The sequence below is a fragment of the Caretta caretta genome, chromosome 21 (assembly GCF_965140235.1).
Source record: "Caretta caretta isolate rCarCar2 chromosome 21, rCarCar1.hap1, whole genome shotgun sequence".
In the NCBI taxonomy this organism is placed as follows: domain Eukaryota; kingdom Metazoa; phylum Chordata; order Testudines; family Cheloniidae; genus Caretta; species Caretta caretta.
In genome coordinates, this window is record NC_134226.1 from 5,858,828 (window position 1) to 5,880,157 (window position 21,330).

Below are 21,330 nucleotides of genomic sequence, written 5' to 3' on the forward strand. Positions count from 1 at the left end.
AGTTGTCTAAACAATGCACCAACTATGAGGAAAGAGAGTGGTAGGTAGACATCTTCAAGCCATCATTTGTCAATGCAAAACAGCACCCACAATTATATGTAGGTGCAAAATGGAAGACTGGTTCTAAATGCAAGTTTGTAATTAAATGTGGCCTGTGACAATGTGTGGAAAATGTCTTCCTGCCTTTAACGGTAGTTACCTGGAGCTACTACTCAGCACACACCCTCCTTACATTACAGTCAGTTACTGCTGACCATTTCACCGCAATAAGAAACACTCTCAATTCACATATACAGCATGCCATAGACATTACAATCAAGAGTGTTCAGGGATAACCAAGCATCTCACAACGGAGTTATTTACGTCTTTGTTGCTTCAATGGATGCTCTGTTTGAGTAACAGTGTCCTAGGATCATTGAAAGCCTCTACTCGACGCACCAAGGTTCTCTATTAAGGTTAGAAACAAGCAACATTATTGAGTATCGCCTGACTTGGAGCTCTCCTTAGAACTAAAGAAAAAACTCACTGAGGGTCTGGCCCCTGTGTGCTCTGGGTCTTGTGCAAAACCTGGGAAGGAGCATTCTGGAGCAGTCTCCAAACTCCGGGTCCAGAACGGAGAGTGGAATGTCCCAATGGACGTTACAACGACCAACAGTCCAACAGCAGCATCACTGAGGCTATATTTGCTGGGCCGGGGGTTGACAGTTGAAAGGAAAAGTCACATCCAGTTTGCATAAATATTCCCAGCAGGAAAGGCAGGGTTTAGGGCGATATGCAAGTATTCCATGTCTCAGAAGAGAGAAGCCTTGTTTGGACAAGGCTTCGTCATATGGTACATGGCAATGCATGGAAGACTTATTCCTGCATTTAACTGTAGTTACCTGCAACCCATTACTCTGCAAATACCTTCCTTACATTACAACCAGACCATCACTGTGCTCTCAGATGAAGTCACACAGGGAAATGATAAAACACAAGAACACCCTATCACCTGTGGGTGAACACTTTCCTATTAGTCCTCATCCTCAAAGGAAACCTGCACAATGCTTACAAAAGACAAGCATGGGAGCATAAATTCATAACTTTGCTAGACACCAAAAACCACGTTCTTAATAAAGATACTGGATTTATGGCTTATTACAACAATCTGTAACCCTTTAGCCCCCATTTTCATCCTAAAACTAAAGGCATATTAATGGGATTGAATGGTTCTTAGAATATGTGATAAACTATTTATGCTAAACTATCTGTTTGATCTTGTATGCTGGGTACCTTTCCCACACCTGAAGAAGAGCTCTGTGTCACTCAAAAGCTTGTCTCTCTCCCCAACAGAAGTTGGTCCAATAAAGGAGATTACCTCACCCACCTTCTCTCTCTCTTTTCTAGGACCCACACAGCTACAACCACCAATTCATACAGCATTGTTCACTGTCAGTCTCTTTGCAGAGAGAACCTGTCCTGTGTTGTTTCTGGTTGAGCCTTTCAGACTGGAGCAACAGAGGATGCCCCTTTTAGGTATGAAGGGAGTCCGAGATGAAGATGGTCTCCCTACATAGGGGTCAGGGTGGGAATAGCTTTGTTGGCAGTGACTAATTAGTTCCTGGGCCAAGCCCTGAATTCTTCAGAATTGCATTGAGATTGGCCAAGTCACCCGGGCTAGGTAGCAAGGTGCCCATTACCACGTGGGCGATGTGCACATGCTGTGCCCTTCCTCCAGAGCCATGCGATAATAATAGTTTATATCACAAGCCAGCATTCCCACAAGCAGCACTTCTCACCCACTCTGCAGAGAGGCCAACGCACTGGAGACCGCAGCGCTGATCATCTGGTTGTGAAAGCACAGATTATCCTGTGATAATCTTGTTCCAGTCATAGTTGTAGGATAAAACATTTCATCAGAATTATCTGTACAACCACTCCTGGTTTCCAGTTACGCCTGAGGCATTTGCAAAAACAAATGTTAGCAACTGAGGTTGTCATGTTCTTATCTTACCGCCACTGATCTGTGTCTCAGATCGTGAACTTCCAGTTGAAACCAAAAAAGAATGGCTTCTTGTAAGGCCAATCAGAGGTCAGAGCAAACAGGGTTATATCAGAACAGGTATATTCATTAGGACTTGCTGTATTGCTATTAATCAGTTAAAGCAGCACAGTAAGCATTCGTAGCACTTGATGTAGTTCCAGTCATCTCCCCTGCTTGCAGGCTTAGGCTCGCTACACTGCAAAGTTAAGATGAATTAAGTTACGTTGACATGCTGCCATTGCTATAATTAAACTGCTATTGCATGATCCTTGTGTCAGCGGAGCGCATCCACCACAGCAGCCCTCGCATCAACCCAGAAAGCCATGCACCATGGATCGCTATCCCACTGTGCGACTGACCGCAGGGTGCTTTGGGAAAGGTTTGCAATGCCTCATGGGGGGACAGGTTCCGTGTCACTTGACACTGGTTTCTCGATCCCATTCCACGGGCTTCCTACTAGATTTCCAGCTGCTTTTCAACTGCCCTGGTAACCTTCCAGCCAACCATTGGGTCAGAAAGCCTGGATCCTGCACTGCTCTTCAGCACTGTGCCGTGTGTTATGAACACAAGGCTATAAGAGGAGCTGAAGGGCTGGGGGGAGGGGTCTATTCACCGCCACCCTTACCCCAGCCAGCCCCCTCCTTGTAGAAGTGGAACGTCTGCAGCTCTGCATCAGAAGCAACTATTTCCCTCCCTTGCCACCTGCCACAGCTCTTTGATGTTTACACGGCACAGCTGCGTGTCCCTATTGTAGCCCTTCTCCTCCAGGCCCCAAGCACGTTCCTGAAACTGGAGCAGGGAGGGCTGGCACAGCTTCCTCTCCCCACAGACCCTCCTGTGTACTCCAGGCAAAGGAGCGTGTTTGCCGCATGGAGCCGGCCTGCTCAGCTGGGCAGTTGCTATGTGAGCTACAGCGAGAGCAAGTTTAAAACTTCCTGGGGCTTTAACAGGCTGGGGCGTTCACCGGTGTACCTAGCTACAGAGCAGCAGAGTTCAGAATGGTGACCAGAATGATCAGTGTGGGCATTTGTGGGATGCCTCCTAGAGGCCACTTAAGGCAAGGTAAGCAACGCAGAGTTTACACGGACCCTGCGTCGCTCTAACTACATCACCCTAAGCTCTACACCTCTCCTTGAGGTGGTTTTATGTCGGCATCGCGGGAGAGTTAAATTGGCGGGAGGAGCATTGCAGTGGGCACACCTCCATAGTTAGGTCAACATCAGCTGCCTTATATCAACAAAACTGTGTAGCGTAGGCATGGCCTAAGGAGCCTTCCCACCATCTGGCTGCCTAACAATTCATATAACTAGACCTGGCAAAAGTATTTGAGCTCCTCCCAAACACAGTAGTCAGTGGAGTTTACTTCAATTCACAGCAACAAATGGTCTTTGCCAGGAGATCCCACCTCCAGCTGCCGCCACGGTCTGATGTAGTGTAAACCCATCTCATTTATAGTAATGCAGTACACTAGAAAACAAAAGGCAAATTCTCAAAGGGATTGGTTCGGGGAACTATGGGGGAAAGTTTAGAAGCACATCCACGTTTTAAAACATTTGTCCATCCCTCTTTGAAACACCCTCCAATGACTATTGTTCATATTATAATATTATCTACAGAGCCCATTGTGGTAGGTATGGTACAAACACATAGTAAGAGTCGGTCTCTGCCCTAAAGAGCTTACAGTCTAAACAGACAGTCATCATCTCCATTTCACAGACGAGGCATTACATAAGAATGGCCATACTAGGTCAGACCAAAGGTCAATCCAGCCCAGTATCCTGTCTGCCGAAAGCGGCCAATGCCAGGTGCCCCAGAGGGAGTGAACCTAACAGGTAATGATCAAGTGATCTCTCTCCTGCCATCCATCTCCACCCTCTGACAAAAAGAGGCTAGGGACACCATTCCTTACCCATCCTGGCAAATAGCTGTTACTGGACTTAACCTCCATGAATTTATCTAGTTCTCACGGACAAATTAAGTGCCTCATGCAAGGTCACATGGAGTATGTGGAACTGGGAATCAGAGCCAGACCTTATGAGGCCCAGTTTAATGACTTAATCACAAGACCTCCTTTCCCCTCTCATCCCCTCTGCAGGTTTTCGCTAAAGCAGTTATATAGGTTTTGCCTCGTCTCTCCCGCAACCAACCCACTCATCCCATACAAACCAATGCACTGGGGGCGAGATGCCATGCCCTTCCACCCACAGAAGATGTGGACAAGGGTATCCCTGAAGACCTGGGCTGGCCCTTTCTTTTCCTATTCTATTTATTTACCATGGTTTTGTTTGCTAGGGATTTTTTTCTTCTTTCAAACCAGGAGGAGAGCGCGATTGTGCCTTGCATGAGTAAGACTCTGTTCTCACCAACACCCACACATTGACACAGCAATTCCTTTTAATAGTTGCATCTTTACAGAAAACAGATCTGTGCTCTTTTTCTGCCCCCCCCCCCCCGCAATACATATATGTCGGGGGGGGGGGGGTGCAAGAATGAGAAGAGAGGTCTATCCTGTGTGAGGAAGGCACGGCTTTCCTGGAGTGATGTCTACACCACCGCTTTTGTTGGGAAAACTTTTGTCGGTCAGGGAGGTGAAAAAAACACACCACAGAGTGACATAAGTTTCACTGACAAAAGTGCTGGTGTGGACAGCGCTATGTCGGAGGGAGAGCTAACGCCGCTTGTTGTGGGTGGTTTAATTATGTCGGCGCGAGAGCGGCTACACGAGAGACCTTACAGCAGCACAGGTGCAACGGTACATGTCTGTAATGTAGACACAGCCAAATAGAGAAGGAGAAGCCAAAGCTGGGGAGTGGAGGAGAAGGAACTAGACTGAAGCTGAAGCTGTGGGTGAAGAGGGCAGTGGTGAAGACCCAGTAGGGTATGTATGGTTGGAGGGCAAGATGGGGGAAGGACCTATAAGACCAGACAGAGCCTGGCTGGAAGTACCAGGAGGAAGAGACGAATAGAGCCTGGCTAGAGTCTGGGGAAGACAGGACGTTGCTGGGAGATGCAGTAGGGACAAGCAGGATTACATCAGGCCCCCTCAAGTGGCCCTGCTGTCAAGTGGCTACAAGATCCTCCCAGACTATTCCTGCATTTAGAGCAGTCCATTAGCGAACACCAAGTTCCAGCCCACTTGCTGCAAAACTCACGTGGCCAATAAAGCCTCGGTTATTTCCCTTCTCTTTGCCCCGAGCCTATTCCTCCCCCGACATACTGGAAATCTTCATGCTGGAGTTGAGATTTGTGCAAATGAGCGCTGTGATTTAAAAAAAAAAAAAAAGGCTTTCTGTAGGAAATGTGAACCTCAGACTCTCCCCCCAGAGCTGGGGTGGGGTTTTTTATTGCTCATTTGGTATTTGTTTATATGAAATAATTTTCCAAAATGTAGAGTTTGCGCAAGCGCTTCATGCTAACGGCAGCCGTGGGCCGAGACCCTGGAAATACCTGCCTACACTTCACACCTCTCTCTGTGCTGTGCGTTGGTACAGTCCCACATTTCCGCTTCAGTAGAGTAACCACAGCACCAGATCATCATGCAAAAAGGACATGATTTACTGTTAGGGTTCGATTAAGGCCTCGCCCTTTTGGAACTTAGCAACTAGAGGAAGTGACTCCTCCTCACACGTCTCCTGGGAGGAGCACTTGGAGGAGGTACATTACTGGTGCACTTCCCTTTGGTCCCCTCCCTTTCTGCTCAGCACAGCAGTACTGGCAACCCCTTTCCAGGAACCTGTGCAAGTTGACATTGTGCCTTTATTTCCTTAGCATTGTAATACATAGTACAAAGTGACAGCTAACATGTCCTGCCACCTCCTAGAACCAGAAAGGAACTGAAGGACTGTTCTATGGCTAAAGCCCTGGATGGGGACACAGGACTCCCGGATTCAATTCCTGGTTTTGTCACAAACTCCTTGGGCAAGTCACTTGATCTCTTTGAGCCTCAATTTCCCACTCATAATACTAATTCCCTACGTCACAGGGAAGATGTAAGGGGAAAAAAATCGATTAAAATTCAGATACATAAAGCACTCGTCACCATTGTCAGTAGAAAAGATCGCAGATGGGCATAAGCCAGATCTCAGACTTGGCGTGGGGGGAAGATGCCAAATCCTCATGCCATTCTACAGTCCTAGCTTAGCGCTGCTCTCGCCAATCTAAAATAAATTCCTTGTAACTAAAAGAAAGTCCTGCAAGGAAAGCATTAAACTGGAAAAAGTAAGACATATAGCCAGAAGCTGCTGACGAATTCTTTCATTAGCCCCTTTTGCTGCTGGGATGTGAAACACATTCAGAAGATACAAGATACTGAGCTCAAACCACCATAGAATCTGACGCTGTCTGGGGTCTGATCTTTTAATACCACTCTCTCTCTCTCTCTTACACACACACACAAAGCATGAGCATGCACAGGTTGGCATATTGTACATGCTCAAAACTAGACACAGGCATCAATTTAGTCCTGAGGGCACAACAAATAACCTGGTTTTGCACATGGAAAGTGTGCATGAAAAAAATAGGTGAAGACCACCAGCCTCTACTTTGTAACAATCAGGCCCTGGTGTATGCTCCTGGTAGGTCGGTTGCAAACCCTACATTCCATAGCTCACCAAAACAGCTAAAGCACTATGCCGGAGATCAGCGGACACCATAATTAGTTTGAGCACTTGCAACAGCAAACACAAGGTTTCTCTGGCTGCCTGACTCCCAGGAAGAGAGTTCACTTTTGCACCCGTGTCGGATCTCGGGGTTCAGCTCATGGCCTCTCACTTTACATTTGACACACAGAGATTATGCAAATTTGAAATGTTTTGCTAGCTTCTTGCTTTCCGGGAGTGCAGCTCTAAACCACAATGTTTTCTGACAGTTTTAATATGAGTTGTCATCACAGTACATGGGTGAAACACTCCAAGGCTATCTGTGCAGCATCTGGTCTGCAAAAACCAAAAGCATGGGAATGGGAGAAGGAGATGCACATTGTGAGCGATTTCTAATATTCCCTCAACTTCCACTCCTGTCAGCATCCATCGCTTGGCCTAATGAAATCATTTGTACAGCAGAAAGCTAGGATGAAATGCTAACATGAAACATCACGCCCAGAGATTGACAGAGCAGGTCTTTAGGGGCTCAGAAGTCACTGGGAGTAAGATGGGGCAGGATTGCTAAGGGAGGAGGTGTGTCTAATGGTTAGAGCAGGAGATGGCCAGTCAGGACTGTTGGGGCCAAGATTTTCAGAAGGCACTAGTAATTTGGGGGGCTTCACTTGAGACAGGTTAAAGAGGACTGACTTCCAGAAATGGCTGAGCTCCCACTCTGAAAATCTGGCCCCTTTCTGGTGTTTTAAGTTGGGCTCCCAAAACTTGAGGCTCCCCCCCCGTAAATCACCTGCCACTTATGGAAATCTTGGACCAGGATTCTGTTCTCACATAGCAGCATTGGCCAAGCCACTTTCTATCTCTGTGCCCCTGTTTTCCCATATGTAAATTGGGGGTACATTTACCAATGGCACAGATGGGTTGTGAGTCTTCATTTGTTAGTATCTGGCGATACTCCGAGGACAGGTGTTATGTGTGACATATTCTTTACACAGCAGGAATATTGCTGCTCATCTTCAAAGGGTGTTCAGTTAATGAGTTTCTACAAAGCATTGTGAGATCTGTCATTGAAACCCTAAGTGGACCAGGTATGTGCCATCAGCAGCACTTAACGGTGACACCAGCAAGCCCCTCAAGTCAGGTAGAATCCAAGATTGGGAAACTTCTGTCTTCAACTGGACCTAGGTGTGGGAATGAAGCAACATTGCTCAGAATGGAGAAAATGCTGTGAAGAACCACAGTCCTCCCCTTCCATTGACGGTGCGTCGGGAAACTCCCCCCCCCCCCCAACTTTCCCCATCCTCCTCCCATTTACTCAAAAAGTCACAGGAACCGTTAGAATCCTTTTCAACTGAAGACCAAGCCCAGCCAAAAATGTTTTTCTACCTCCAGCTGGCTAGGAACCTTCTCCTCGCCCTCCCTGTTGAGGACCTGAACACAGTAACTCATGATCTCCAGCGTAAGTTATTGCAACTCACTGCATCTGAGGCTGAAGGTGAAAGCAGTGCACCACTTGATGGATCACCAGCAGCATATGTGCTCCAGTCCCATGATGGGCAATCCAGTGGTCCAAGGCCTTGGAGAACTGATCTTCAAAGCCTTTGATGGGTCAAGCCCCAGCTGCATCCCAGTCCATCAACCACCAAGACACCTGCCCTCTTCTGAGTCAAAGCAGAGCACAAAGCCCAGTAGGAAGCTTGAAAACTGGAACCATTCCCAGCTGGTCAAACTGGGTTGAAATGACCTCAGAGTAGGTCAGACTAACCCAGACCTTGGCCATCTCTCAGGACTGAGAAAGATTTCCCCACCATAACATTTATATTTAGATATGCCAGGCAGAGCTCCATATAACCAGGGAAGGCAGGAGGCTCCATGGAGTTCACTAGATACCTTGAGCTGCTGATCTAATTTAGTTGGGAAGTGTTCAGTTACCGTGGTGGATGGGTAAAGCAGAAAGACCTAAGTCAGATTTAGAGGAAAAAGATTCCATCCGTTATTTAACGGGCGATATCAGAACATACGTCAATCCAGTGGCGGATTAATGATTTTGCCGTCCCTAGGCCCAGAAATAATTGCCGCCCCCCAGCTCACCTCCGCCTCCTCCCCTGAGCGCGCCGCCAGGTCCTGCTTCTCTCCGCTCCCTGACAGTGCTTGTGCACAAAACAGCTTCAGGAAGTAGGGGGGAAACGCGGCGCCCGCAGGAGAGGAGGCGGGGCTGGGGCGGGGATTTGGGGAAGGGGACCAGTAGGGAAAGGGAAGGGGCAGGGAATGAGGGCGGGAAAGGGATGGAGTTGGGGCGGGACCGGGGGTGGAGGGCGTGAACCAGCACCGGGGGAAGCAGCCTCTGGCTACTGTTATAAATTTGCCACCCCTGCAAATTTGTCGGCCTAGGCGTTAATACACCGCTGCGTCAATCCCTGCTGGCTGGAACGGAAAGGAAAAAAGTAACCAGTCTCCAAAAGTGAAATCATACAAATCACATAAAGCCCTTTGCGTTGCTTCCTCCCACCGTGTCTGCTCTCTGTGGTTTGGCAAAGCTCATGGGCAGCCCTTTCATGTACCCACGCTGGCAAGTGCTCGCCCACAGCTACAAGACTTGGGGTGGAGACAATAAAAAAAAAAAAATCATGCCAGGCAGGTACTGACGGCAACACCTCCAGAAGCTATGGGATGAGGAAAACGAACATGAGCTTGGCAGGTTAGCACTGAGGTGCAGTGACACAGCTAGCTGTGGTGGGGCCCAACAGCAAAACCACAAGGGCGTGTAGGCTTGAATTAAGATGCATTAGGTGTCCCCTGATGACAGCATCTTGTTTCTCTGGTCAAACTAGAGCTGCCTCAATCGCAGCTGTGCAAGGACCCAGGAATAGGATGCCAAGGGCTGCTGCAGGTCCAGGATTTAGATGGATTAACTGAGCTGTAGGGGCATTGCAGGTCAGAATCAAGGTGCAATGGAAAAGCCGTAGGGGTGGCCGGGGCTGGATTAGCAGGACATGCTCTGGGTCAGGTGCGAGACGCAGCGGCAGAGGTGCATGAAACAGCCCAGATCATGTTCTGAGTCTCTCTCAAAGTTCAGAGGTGTTCAGATCTGGAGGCTGGGTTTAGTGCCGTGTCTGGTTTGCACAGTGTGAGGAGTTCTCCCTGCACAGGGTCCAGTGTCCTGCACTGGACTGGGTGGGGGCCATTATGAGGAAAACCTCTCAAAAATAACCCCCTCTCTGCACCCCCCAACACTCTTGAGCCAGTGGGAAGCTGAAAGTCAGAGTGAGTGGGGGGCTGTTCTGGCCCATAGCCTTCCGCCGAGCTCATACCCACGGACCTCCGATAGTCCACGGCATTGTGCCAAAGGGCTCTCTGCCCTGCACCACAGCCATGGCTGCTCCCTGCACTCAACTTCCGCTTGGTACCGTCTTATAAAAACCCAGCACTGCCAGGCTGGCCTTTGTCCCATCAGTTTCCTCAGAATTTCCTGACAGAAGCAAAGAACTAAAGTGACAGGTTCAGATTAAAAAGCAACGGTTGGGAGAGAAATAACCGTGCCCTGCGTAGGTCACCCCATGTCCCTCTTAGGTACTTGTGTGCCTCCCAACACCCTAGCATCCAAGCGCCTCACTGTCATATATTTAGCCTCATCGGACTTTTATTGGCCGAAGCCCAGGAGGGTGTTGGTGGACCCCGGGACTTTCTCCTCTTCACGTCATTGGCCGCAGCAGGAGGACTCGGCAAACGCCAAAGAGAAGGGCGGAGAGAGCTGCTGCAAAGGCAGCCCCAGCGCTGTGTGTACGGGGGTGCCTGCATCTGAGGCAGCAGCAGAGAGAGCTTCGAGCCGAGCAGCAGCAGCCTCCCAAGGGCTGAGAGTTTCCTAAGAGCTGAATGGCATGAGGGGCCACGTTCACCTGTCAGCAGGGCCGGTCACTTTCTTCAGATCCCGCTCAGCCCTCTCCCAGCCGAAGGAAAGACCAGCACCAGTTGCACTGCTAATTGCCTTTTGCTGTCCCGTGATGTGTCCCCTCTCCAAAAACCAATACAAAGAGAGCTGGCAAATGAATCCCAAGGAGGAAAGGAGCTTTTTCTCCCAGGATCTGCAGCTGGCCTGCGAGCATCTGAGGAGACCCCCTTCCGGTGCACAGTTAGTCCCCCTTCCCCTTTCTATACCCCAGCTTCAGATGTGGCTGAAAAAAAATCAAACTAACAATTACAGGCAGCTGAGCCAATATTGGATGAACAACTCCCTCTGCTGGTTCTTCCATGTACTGCTCGATGCTACTTGCCAAAGCCATGTCCCATCAAGCTGCCACTCGGTCCAGGTCCAGCACCTGTCCTGCCGTGGGGTGGGTGAGCTAGGAAGCCACTTGCAAAGACTTCGTAAGAATGTGAGTGCATACACCTTTCCCCTCCCCACTCCCCCCATTTCACAATAGTCAGATCAGAACTTCGCACTGGGCCCCGAGTCACCCAGCCCCCAACCAAAGGGGTTTGGCAGCGCAATGTTCCATGCACAATGACAGGGGAAGGGGGTGATCCTGAGCTAACCCACCCGTGTAATTCTACTGCTTTGAGCACCAGCCAGGAGGACTGCCCTCGCCTCTGAGCAAAATCCATCCCCACTGCAGAGGGGGAGGGAGGGAGAGAATCAGAGTCCAGGGACGCAGCATGATGCAGGAAAAAAATAAATTTTTTTGAACCGGTATATGTTTAGCCACAGTAAATGCCAAATGAAGACACTTTGGCCTGAAACCTGCTCTGAGCTTCACATGGGGTACCGGAGTCCCACTTGCACAGAGCAGTGGCAATGGCCACATCAGGGTTTGATTTGCAGGAAAACCAAGCACCCGCACAGCTCCAACTGAAATCAATGGAGTAAAATCCACCCCTGTGCGAACAGCCAGAGCAAGGTCAATGCACACTCCAATCCCACTCAAGTCGTCAAAATAAGTGGTGCATAGGCCCTGTGCCTGGAGAGCTGGAGCCGGAGTCTATGTGTTTTTCCCTGGACTTTACTCAGCTTTGGCTCAGACCCAGGGGGAATCCCACCCAGCATTGTGCTCAGCCCCTCTGTGGGAAAAAACGAAGCCCTGAGTATTGCACCGTGAAGATCACCAGCAGCCAATCTGGAGTAACAGGCCGCTTGCCACTCTACCACACACGCAAGAAGGAGAAGACTGCACGACGCATGAAGTGTCTTTAATCTGAAAGAGGGAAAAGCAGGCCAGAAGGATTAGTATAAGCCAACAGACAAAAATAAAATAAAATAAAATTAAAAAACTTGTCTTTAAAACAAATTCAAATTCCATACAGTGCCTAAAATGTCACCTAAAAACTAAACATTTCCATAAAAAATGTTTTTTGTTTGAACACATTAAAACGCAGTGAAACAATGTGACAAGGGGGCGGGGGGAAGAAATCAGACTAAAGACTTCGGGTAGCTATTCTGCTCCCAGGAGTAGAGACCGGTTGCAAACACCAAACACCACCAGGAGCGGAGAGGTGGCGGGGGTGTAGATGAAGTCAGGGACTGCCTTCCCCTTTGGTAGCATGTGGGCAAACAGGGAGGGGATTCAAGAGGGGAGCTCACCGTGAGCCCGGGGTGCCGGGCAGAGAAGGAAGGGAAGGGGTCAGTGCTCAAATCCCAGCTGAAGCTCTGAACAAGACTGAAGCCCAACTGATCTTTTAGATACATTCCCCATTTCTCCCATCCATGCCTGAGTCAGCTGGATTTCTTGGTGGGAGCTTGACCGGCTTCTTCCCATAGTGGCTTCTTGCCATGAGGGGAAGTAACAGCCAAAGAGTTAAGGAAATGCCGCAGCACTGCAGGCACTGAAATCCACAGCAGTCACCAGCCAGATGGCTCAGAAGCGGGGTAGGAAGTGTCCCATTTGACTCCTGCTTCCCCGATGCGGGGTAACTGTGTTTCCCACATCGAAGTGGGGCAGGAATAGGTTAGTTGGGGTAAGTGAAGGGGCTCGGCCTCCCACAGGCTCAATGGTAAGTGCTGGGGCCCCCTGAGGAGAGAGGGACTTGCAGGGGGGCTCGTCCATGTCTGCTTTCACCTCTGCTGCAAGTTTTGAAGAGGTGCAGCTTGATGCTAAGTGGTAATTCTGGACTGCCGTGTTCAGCACAGCGAGCCAAGAGCACAGGAGCCCAGAGAAAGACAGGGCAGGACCCTGCAAAGGGCTCGGCCCTAACAGCATGAGACAGTCACGAAAACTGGACAATGGGGCATCTCCTTTAGGTGCTTCTGGTCTAATCCCACGAAGGCTGGGGTGGCTGTAGTGAATTTGTTAGAGGCATCGACATCCCTCCCCCACAAAGCCCCCTGAGATTAGAATTGAATTCCAGGCATTTTACAGACCCCCACATATTCATCCAGAAAGAACACCCCGTGCATCCATGTGCTCACATACAAACGACATGCCCCCCAGACGTATACATACACACAGCCCAAACACGCACAATGGTACTTGACAATAACCCTGTGCATGGACCATTAGAGCCAAGGCTTTCTGTTTAGTGGGGATTTGTGCCACGACACCTTTAAAAAGAAATTTTCCAGGCCTGAAAAGGTGCTCCAGATCCACAGGCACACCCAAGACCTCCCCTTCCCGCCCCCCTCTCCCCGGACCACGAGCCCCTGAAGGGAAATTGTTAAGAAAAGGAGCGTGGAAGGGACTAAGTATATTCCTCTCTCTGAGCCTCTTTGCTTCAGCCTGTGTTTACCAGAGGCTCACCTGAGGGGCTAATCCATCAGCACTAGGCAAAAAAGCCAGAAGCCTTCGTCTCTAGCCAGCGCTTCGCACGGGGAACATACTGTCTGGGTTTCAGCTTTACAGTAGTTTTAAAAAATATTTATATATTATATACCCTAAAAAGGTCACCACAGGAATTTCCATGTCTTTGTAAGGAAGAAGGAAAAAAATATTTAACAAAAAAAAAAAAAAAAAAAAAACCAAATTACCGGAGCTGTTCAACTCTCAGGCCAAAAATAAAGATATGTCTCTCACAGGGGTCATCTCCTCACCTGCGCCAAAAAGGCCACAAACACGGGTGGGGAGCTAAGAAACAATATGTCTGGTATAAATGTCGGAATTCCACGTGTTTGATGAAGTCCGTCTTTGTCCTTTTCTTAAAAAAAAAAAATATATATATATATATATACATATATATATATATATATATATATACTATTGCTTTCTCGACGGTCAGGCAGGGTTCAGAGGGGGCCCTCAGTGGGGGAGTGCTGTCGGCTCAGAGGGGTTCGCTTTCTTTCGTCTCTTCATTAGCAAAGGGTTGGAGGAGTCTTCAATTTTCTTTATCTTAATTTGTTCGTAATCTACTCTCATGGTGGCCAAGGCACTCGTCATTTCCTCCTAGAAACACCAAGTAAAATACAGGGCCTGGTTAACAATGGGGGCATCTGACATTAGTGCTAAAACCCATGGGCTTGGGCCCATGCGTGTACCCATGTCCATTGTCCATGCCCACACACATGTGTACCCCTAACCAAGACATTCATAAATCCTAAGGCCAGACAAGACCAGTGTGATCATCTGACTTCCCACATAGCACAAGTCAGAGACTTTCACCCAATGGTTCTATTCATGTCGTTGAACACACACATCATTTTAGAAAGGCATCCCAAGCTTGATTTTAAGTCTAGAGATGGAGAATCCACCACGTCTCTTGGGAAGTTGTTCCAATGGTTCATTGCCATCACTGTTACAAATCTGTGGTTTGTTTCCCACTTGAATTTGTCTAGCTTCTAATGTCCAGCCATTGGCTCTTGTTCACCCTATAATCTAGGTTTTGTTCCTTGGATCAAATGATTTCACACACCACTAAGCATTCCAACTTAGTGGTCTGTGGCTTGGTTGCTAGTGGACAAGTAGCCCTTTCCAACACAACACAGCGCCAGTCGTTCCCCAACCTGATCCCTGTTACTATCCAGCAGCAGTCTAGTGGTCCACAGCAAGTGAAATTAGGTGGTGGCCTTCATGCTCACATCACAGACAGAAACACCTTTATTAGCAGCCTCAGAAGATGCACAGAGGACTGAAGAGGCCACGAAGACAATCATCCACTCGTGCCTCCAGGTCGGGTTGGCAATCCGGCCAAAAAACATGCTACAGTAACAAGACAGTCACTACTAGCGCAGCCAGGGACAAAACCACAACAAGGCTGCTGGCGGGGAAGAGTGAAGAAAAGGCTTTGCACGACCACGAATCAGGAGTTGACAGTTTTTCTATTTTTTACCACGTAAATACAAAATTATTCCAGACCCTTCATTTCACTAATTTCCTATTTCCAGGACTCGAATAGAACTGGGCTCGGCCCTCCCAATACTCTCTTCTCTCCCATGCAGTTTCTGTGTAAGGAAGCGTTCTTTATTAGCACTCCATTTAGTACAGCCAATCAAGGCCCTGATCCGGCAAGCTACTCCGGTGGGGGGGTGAGGAGGGGAAGCAGGGTACAGCTGGCAGGACTGGGGCCAGTGACCTGGCTCCAGTTCCCAAAGGCTCCCTCCCAGCCTTGCCAAGCATGATGTTTATGTCCACCGAAATGAGGCACTTGGAGAGCAGGCTGTACAAGCTGTACCTGCTGGAACAGAGGTGGGTCAGGGGCAGAAGCGATTCAGAGTTTTTACCTTGACGTCCTCCCACAAGTCTTTCTCTTCTTTCAAGACTCGGCTAGTGTGCAGCGGCGTCTGGGGCACCTGCATCGATTGCTTTAGAGGGGAGGGTAAGAGAGACAAAGGATGAGCCTCCAATAAAATTCCCCGCAGTCCCGTTTCTCAGTTCCAGCTGTTGCCACATTTCTGAGGCTCCATGTCTCGCCTCTAGAAAGCCGCGCACTTACCATGATCCAGGGGTGGTTCATGAACTCCGTTATTGTCATGCGCTGGGTCGGATCTGTCTTCAGCAGGTTCCGGATCAACTGTTTAACTGTAGAGGGAGGTAGGGAGGTGTTAATAAAAAGTAGCACTTAGAATATATGTTCTCCCCAAGGGTACGCAAGGCCCTAGCAACCACCAGAACCTCTGCTGGTCTCTTCGGCCTCATCTCCACCAGGGATTTGCCCCAGTTAAAGCCATTGGTGCTGTTGCAGACGGATAGTATCTTGTAATATCCTCGACTAAACCTTATTAAATTAGGGTTAATACCTTTGGAGTCCATTGTTATTAAACAGGGAATTGTGCGAGTGTTATGGAGAATTGTACGTACCTTCTCTAGGAGGAGAGGGATGCTAAAGTAACACCTCTCCTTATCAGCCCCTTGAAGCCACCCCCATGGAGAGGTGCACCTAGACTAGTCCTGACTGGATTCTCAAGGGACCAAAAGACAAAGAAAGGATTTTTGGATAAATAGCTTCGTTTTAACCAGGCTCAGGGCCTTCCTCCTGATCCAGCAACCAGACAGACCCCCTGGTCAACAGAGGACCCCAATCCTTAGTGAAGAGTAGGAAGGACTGGGCCCACTGAGGGCTCATCAGACTATGTGCTTGTTCTAAACTGTGGTGAACTTGAAACCATTTGGCTGGGGTGCAGAAGGACTGTTCCTGCCAGAACCCCTGTTTGGATTGGGGTGAACTCTGCTAAGCTTAACAGTAAGTGTGTGGGGGGAGAGGGGGGCGGGAATTGTTTTTAACATGTTTTCCCTGGAACATTTTTACCTTAAGAATAAAAGAGACTTGCATAACAAGAGCCGTGTGGTATTTCCAGCTCTGGGCAGCCTCATTGTTAACCGTCTCTGGAGAGAAAGCAGACAGGTATGCTTGGGCAGCCTATCTCTGGGGGGAATAACATGATGAAGGCAGGGAGCCACATAGCCTGGAAATACCCTAGTCAGAAGGGAGAGAGATGCAGATCTTCTCAAGAGAGGTGTTGGCCGAGGAGCCAGGAACTGGAGAGGGGGTGCCCTTGGAGGACCATGGTGGGGGGGACGGGACATTAATGCAGCAGCCATGAATTAACAGGTGCTACCCCTAGTACAGACAGGCAAAGCCACTATTCAAAGGGGCTACATGGCACCAGTGTAAGTCACAGCTTCAACACTCGGGGTCTACACCAGTGCAACTACACCGCTGGCTCCACAGGGCCAAGTCCCACTCTAGGCAAGGCCTTGTTCTACAACTGGGGATCGCAGACACAAACAGGCTGAGCTCTCCCATCGGGCATGATAGCTGCAAGCCTGACACGCCCCAGGAAAGGGAAACCACACTGCCAATATCGGAACCAGTCCCTTGGGATTTCACCGCAGGCGGTCCAGGCACGGCTTCTGCAGGTGCCAGGATACGGACACTTTTTTAAACAGAGCAATATGTTCGGGCAGCAGGGACACACACGGTCATGGAGCAGACATGCTGCCACAGCTTTTACCTTCTTCGGACACTTCTGACCACTCAGGGTTGGGAAATTCATATTGGCCCATTCGGATCCGTTTTTTCATGCCTGGAGAAATGGCCAGACCATGGTTGGAATAGAAAGGAGGATACCCACATAGCCTAAGCCAAAGAGAGAGAAAGTAATGAAGTGATCTGCAGAGGGGAAATCCTTTACACTGCATTAGTAACTTACTAGATAAAGTTTCCTTGCTTATATTATAATCTGAAGTCAGTTCTGGCTAGCTTGTCCAACAGCATCCTTGCATAGCTGAAGTGGGTTATCCCTACCTCTATGAGAGGAAGACAGCTGTAAAGGATTACACGGGTGACATCTGTCTGCATAACATGATGGAGTGACAGCAAAGGAGGGGCAGGAAGGGAGAGGCAGTTAGGGGACTCTAAGGGTAATGAGATCATTCTAAGAAAGGGGAAATTTTAGGCCTTAGGATCTGTTTGGCTCTGCAATACTTCCGCAAAGGACACGCGGGGACCCCATTGCTTTGCAAATAGGCTGGGCTGAGCAATAGACAGACACTGTACGACAGGGAACAATCCTGCACTGGCTTGGACCAGAGAGACTAGAGGCCAGATTTTTAAAGGTACATCTACACAGCAAACAAACACCCATGGCTGGCACAGCTCAGCTGACTCAGGCTTGCGGGACTTGGGCTACAGGGCTCTAAAACTGCTGTGTAGATGTATGGGCTTGGGCTGAAGCCTGAGCTCTGGGACCCCAAGAGAGGTGAGGGGTGCCTGAGCCCAAACATCTACTCAGCAATTGATAGCCCCGCATCCCAAGCCAGCTGTCCCCGTGCCGCAGGTCTTTTATTCCAGCGTAGACGTGCGCTACGTGACCCACTAGGTTTGCCCCCATCTTTAATATCCACAATCATTTCACTGCTGCAGAGAGGCATTTGTCCTGGGTAGGACTGGGTCAGTCAGCACGCACTGAACAGCAAGGCAGGGCATCCCAGGCTGGTGTCTTTCGGCAGCAGAGGAGGAGGAAGTCAGATGTTCACAACTGCGCCTAGTGCAGCCTTCCCGGCATGCTGCTTGGCCAGACTCAGGGAAAAGGGCATTGTGTGCTTCACCCAGGGAGCGCCCTGCAAGCCCGCTCGGGGACAGCTACTGAGAGGGTGGAAGCTGCAGCCCTGGGTTATGCATGAGCAATGCTCATCAGGATGGTACAGGGGAAACTGCTTACTTACAAAATGTACATGATGACGCCCAGGGACCACATGTCACAGGACTTGTCGTACTTCTCCGGGCCCAGCACCTCCGGGGCTGGGGAAGGAAAGAAAGAAGTTCACAAGGCAGTCAGAGACGTTGTGCAAGGAGGCTATGGGGTTAAACACAGAAGTGACACCTCTGGAGGGAGGAGCTGTAATGCAGGCTGAGACCATGAGTTTGATGGACCAACCACCCCAATCCTGAGCCATTTGACAGTAGACACAGCTTAGCACAGTTGGCAGCGTGCTCCAGAGAGGCCCTACTCCTGGAAAGAACCTAATTATATAAGTCCCCTAGCCATGTTGTGCAGTGGGGAGCCAGGACTAGACTAGCAAGGGGTGCTACACATTAGGCCAGAGGGGCATTCACAGAGCTGTGTGGGGCAAGTACAAGGGAGAGTCTCACGTGCCCACACTGAATTGTTTATACAATGCCCTGATGTGTGCTAGGTGCATTGCAGAAAGAGAGACACACATGCCCCTGCCCTGCTTACCCCACCTGGCACGGCACTTGGGATAGCATTTGGAATACACCTGGTTGTAATTGTCACCATCAGCTCCGGAGCAGGGACCACAGAGGAACAGATCTCCAGGGCATGTGCCATCAAACCAGTCCTCTGGGCTGCCCAGCTGAGGAGTTTGGATTTGAACATGGCAGCTGGGATCGGAACCCACAGCCCTTCCAGCTCTGGAGCCCAGACCTAAATTTCAGATCCGAACACCCCAAAGCAATGGTACTGTCTGGATCAGCATTCTGCTTCTCAGGCCCAACCCTACACCTCGCTACAGCTATAGTTCAAACTGAAGTTATGGGCCTGATGCAGGAATTACTGGGTACAGTTCTCGGTCTTGTGTTATATAGACAGCCAGACTAGACGATCACTGTGGTCCCCTTCTGGCCTTACAGCCTCTGAATCCACAGCTCCTGGCCTTCCTTGCACAAAATAGCAGCAATAACAGGAGATTCTGGATGCCCGCAATCCCCATTCCCTGGAAGGGGGCGAGTCAGCTTCCCATGACTTACCCACATAGTAAGGTGTGTAGCACGGTGTGGCCAGGGAGTTGTGGGTGGTGGTTTCTTTAGCAAAGCCGAAGTCGGTGAGTTTCAGTACAGTGTTGGGCCTTTTTGAGGTGTACAAGAGGTTTTCTGGCTGTGAAAACACAATGAATAAAAAGCAAACTAAGTGCTGGCCAAGTCCTCCGGGCTCCTACCTCCCGCATAGCCAAGGGCAGCATTAGAACAGTGCTAGCATGTCAGAGTCACTGAAAATTTGACCATGAACATATCAATGGGAGCCATATGGTTCTAAGTGAGCCAAAGAGGATTCAATCCACCCCATTGCAGCTCAACTCTTGGCACCTTGCTGACTGATTTTTCCCCCCTAGGGCAAGACCTGATTTGAAACAGCTGAAGTGGGTTCTGTACCAGAGATCCCAGAATCATCCCTTCTCCCCCCACTCGCACCCCTGAGCCTTCCAGATCCTAGCTAGGTCCAGAAGCAGAAGTGTGAAGATATGGCATGGTTAGTGGGACTTCCAGGCCAGTTCTATAAACCCCAACACATAGTAAGGATCTACAACTTCTGAGATTTGTTACAAGCCAGTGAATGAGACCTGGGATATTCTGCAGAGAGCACTGTCTCCCACACCAATTGACACTGAAGAGCTAACAGGAGGGGTGCGGACACTGGCAGTGTGGAGTTGTATAATCATTAGGGAAGGGCAAGTCTCACAAAGCCTGAGCCCATCCCTGGCCCCTGGGGCTTGGTACTATTCAGGCAACTTGCACTGATTTTCCCGACACAATTTTAGATCTTCAGTCTTCATGCTTTTGTTGACAGCTCTCTCTCCACCCCCTCCCACACCATAATCTGCTCAACCAGGAAGCTGCGTCTTTCAGGGAACTGTGTGCACCTTTGCAACTTGTAAATCTGTTGCCAACTGGGGGGTGTTTAGCCCCAATATCCTGGGGAATTTCCAATCAAAGTTACTTTATTCTGCCTCTGCAAAATTCCCCGTGGTTTCATTTGGACGTGGGACTCTTCTTCACCTCCTGCCCTGGGCAGCGATGCCATGTGACTGTGGAACAGCTGCTGTGGGGTGGCTGTGTTTCAGAGGTGGATGGAGGGTTTTTGTTTCTAATGTCACCTGCTCCCCACACTCATCACACCCCAGTATACAAACCTCTTTGGGGATGACAGATGCTATATGAAAATACAAGACCATATGAACAAGGAAGTCTTGCCTGCTTACAAGTGAATTCTAGAACAATTCAGACCTCGCCCTTTAAGAATTCTGCTGCTCTTGCAGAAAGGAAATGCCATTTTTACAAGAACTCATTGTTTCAATGGACATCACCCTGTAGGGCAGGGAAAATGATAAGGGCCAAAGGGCCAGGGCCACACACCAGAGTAGAGGAGACTTCAATTTCAGCAAGTTATCCACTTCCCCCTAAGCCAAACCAGCCACCATCTCACAGTCTCTATTATAGGCTCTGACTGATCTCTGCAGGTAACCTGCAATGAAACCCCAAGGCCAGCCAGAGCTGAAGTGCATTGGCACTTTCCCCAGCTGACCTGGGGGGGCCGTTCCCATAGACATGCACAGAGAGATGGTGCCCAGACCAAAAACCTATGGTCCAAACACCCCCACCCTGGAAGGGTCCAGCTCCTGATCCGAAGTGACATGTCCCCATACTGACGGAGGCACGAGTACAAGAGTACAGCTGTCAGCTCTTGTTTGAAAGGAGCCAACAGGAGCCATGAGCCACACTATTCTTCCTCCCCATCCCGCACTCTCCTGCCTCTCAAAAAGCACGAGTTACTTGAGGCCGGTTAACTTCAGTGGGCCTCTTACATGCAAGCTAGGGAGTGGCTGCAGCACGCCTCTGGATTGTACAATTTTATGTGGGCCAGGGCACAGGGAGTCGAGGAAGCAGAGGGCAAAGACATTGAAAACATGCTCTAGCATCCGCTAGGCACGCAGTACCTTAACATCCCGGTGCGCTATGTTAATCGAGTGCAAGTACTGGATGGCTTCTCCGATGCTCTTCATTATTTCTGAAGCCTCTAGAGGAGTTAAAGAAAATTTAAAAGTATTTAAAACT

The 21,330-nt window shown here is 49.4% G+C and overlaps 1 protein-coding gene across 2 annotated transcripts in view; it reads right to left on the bottom strand.

Moving 5' to 3' along the window:
* Positions 1–11,786: 11,786 nt before the first annotated feature.
* MAPKAPK2 (MAPK activated protein kinase 2) overlaps positions 11,787–21,330 on the bottom strand; it is a 78,448-nt gene continuing 68,904 nt past the window's right edge. For both annotated transcript variants that reach the window (XM_048826937.2, XM_048826939.2), the window contains exons 4-10: positions 21,213–21,292; positions 19,249–19,375; positions 18,204–18,279; positions 16,991–17,115; positions 15,472–15,557; positions 15,260–15,340; positions 11,787–13,985 (exon numbers count right to left, since the gene is read on the bottom strand). In XM_048826937.2, the coding sequence (XP_048682894.1) occupies positions 13,842–13,985; positions 15,260–15,340; positions 15,472–15,557; positions 16,991–17,115; positions 18,204–18,279; positions 19,249–19,375; positions 21,213–21,292 (719 nt within the window). In that variant the 3' untranslated portion in view covers positions 11,787–13,841. The remainder of the gene's footprint in view (positions 13,986–15,259; positions 15,341–15,471; positions 15,558–16,990; positions 17,116–18,203; positions 18,280–19,248; positions 19,376–21,212; positions 21,293–21,330) is intronic.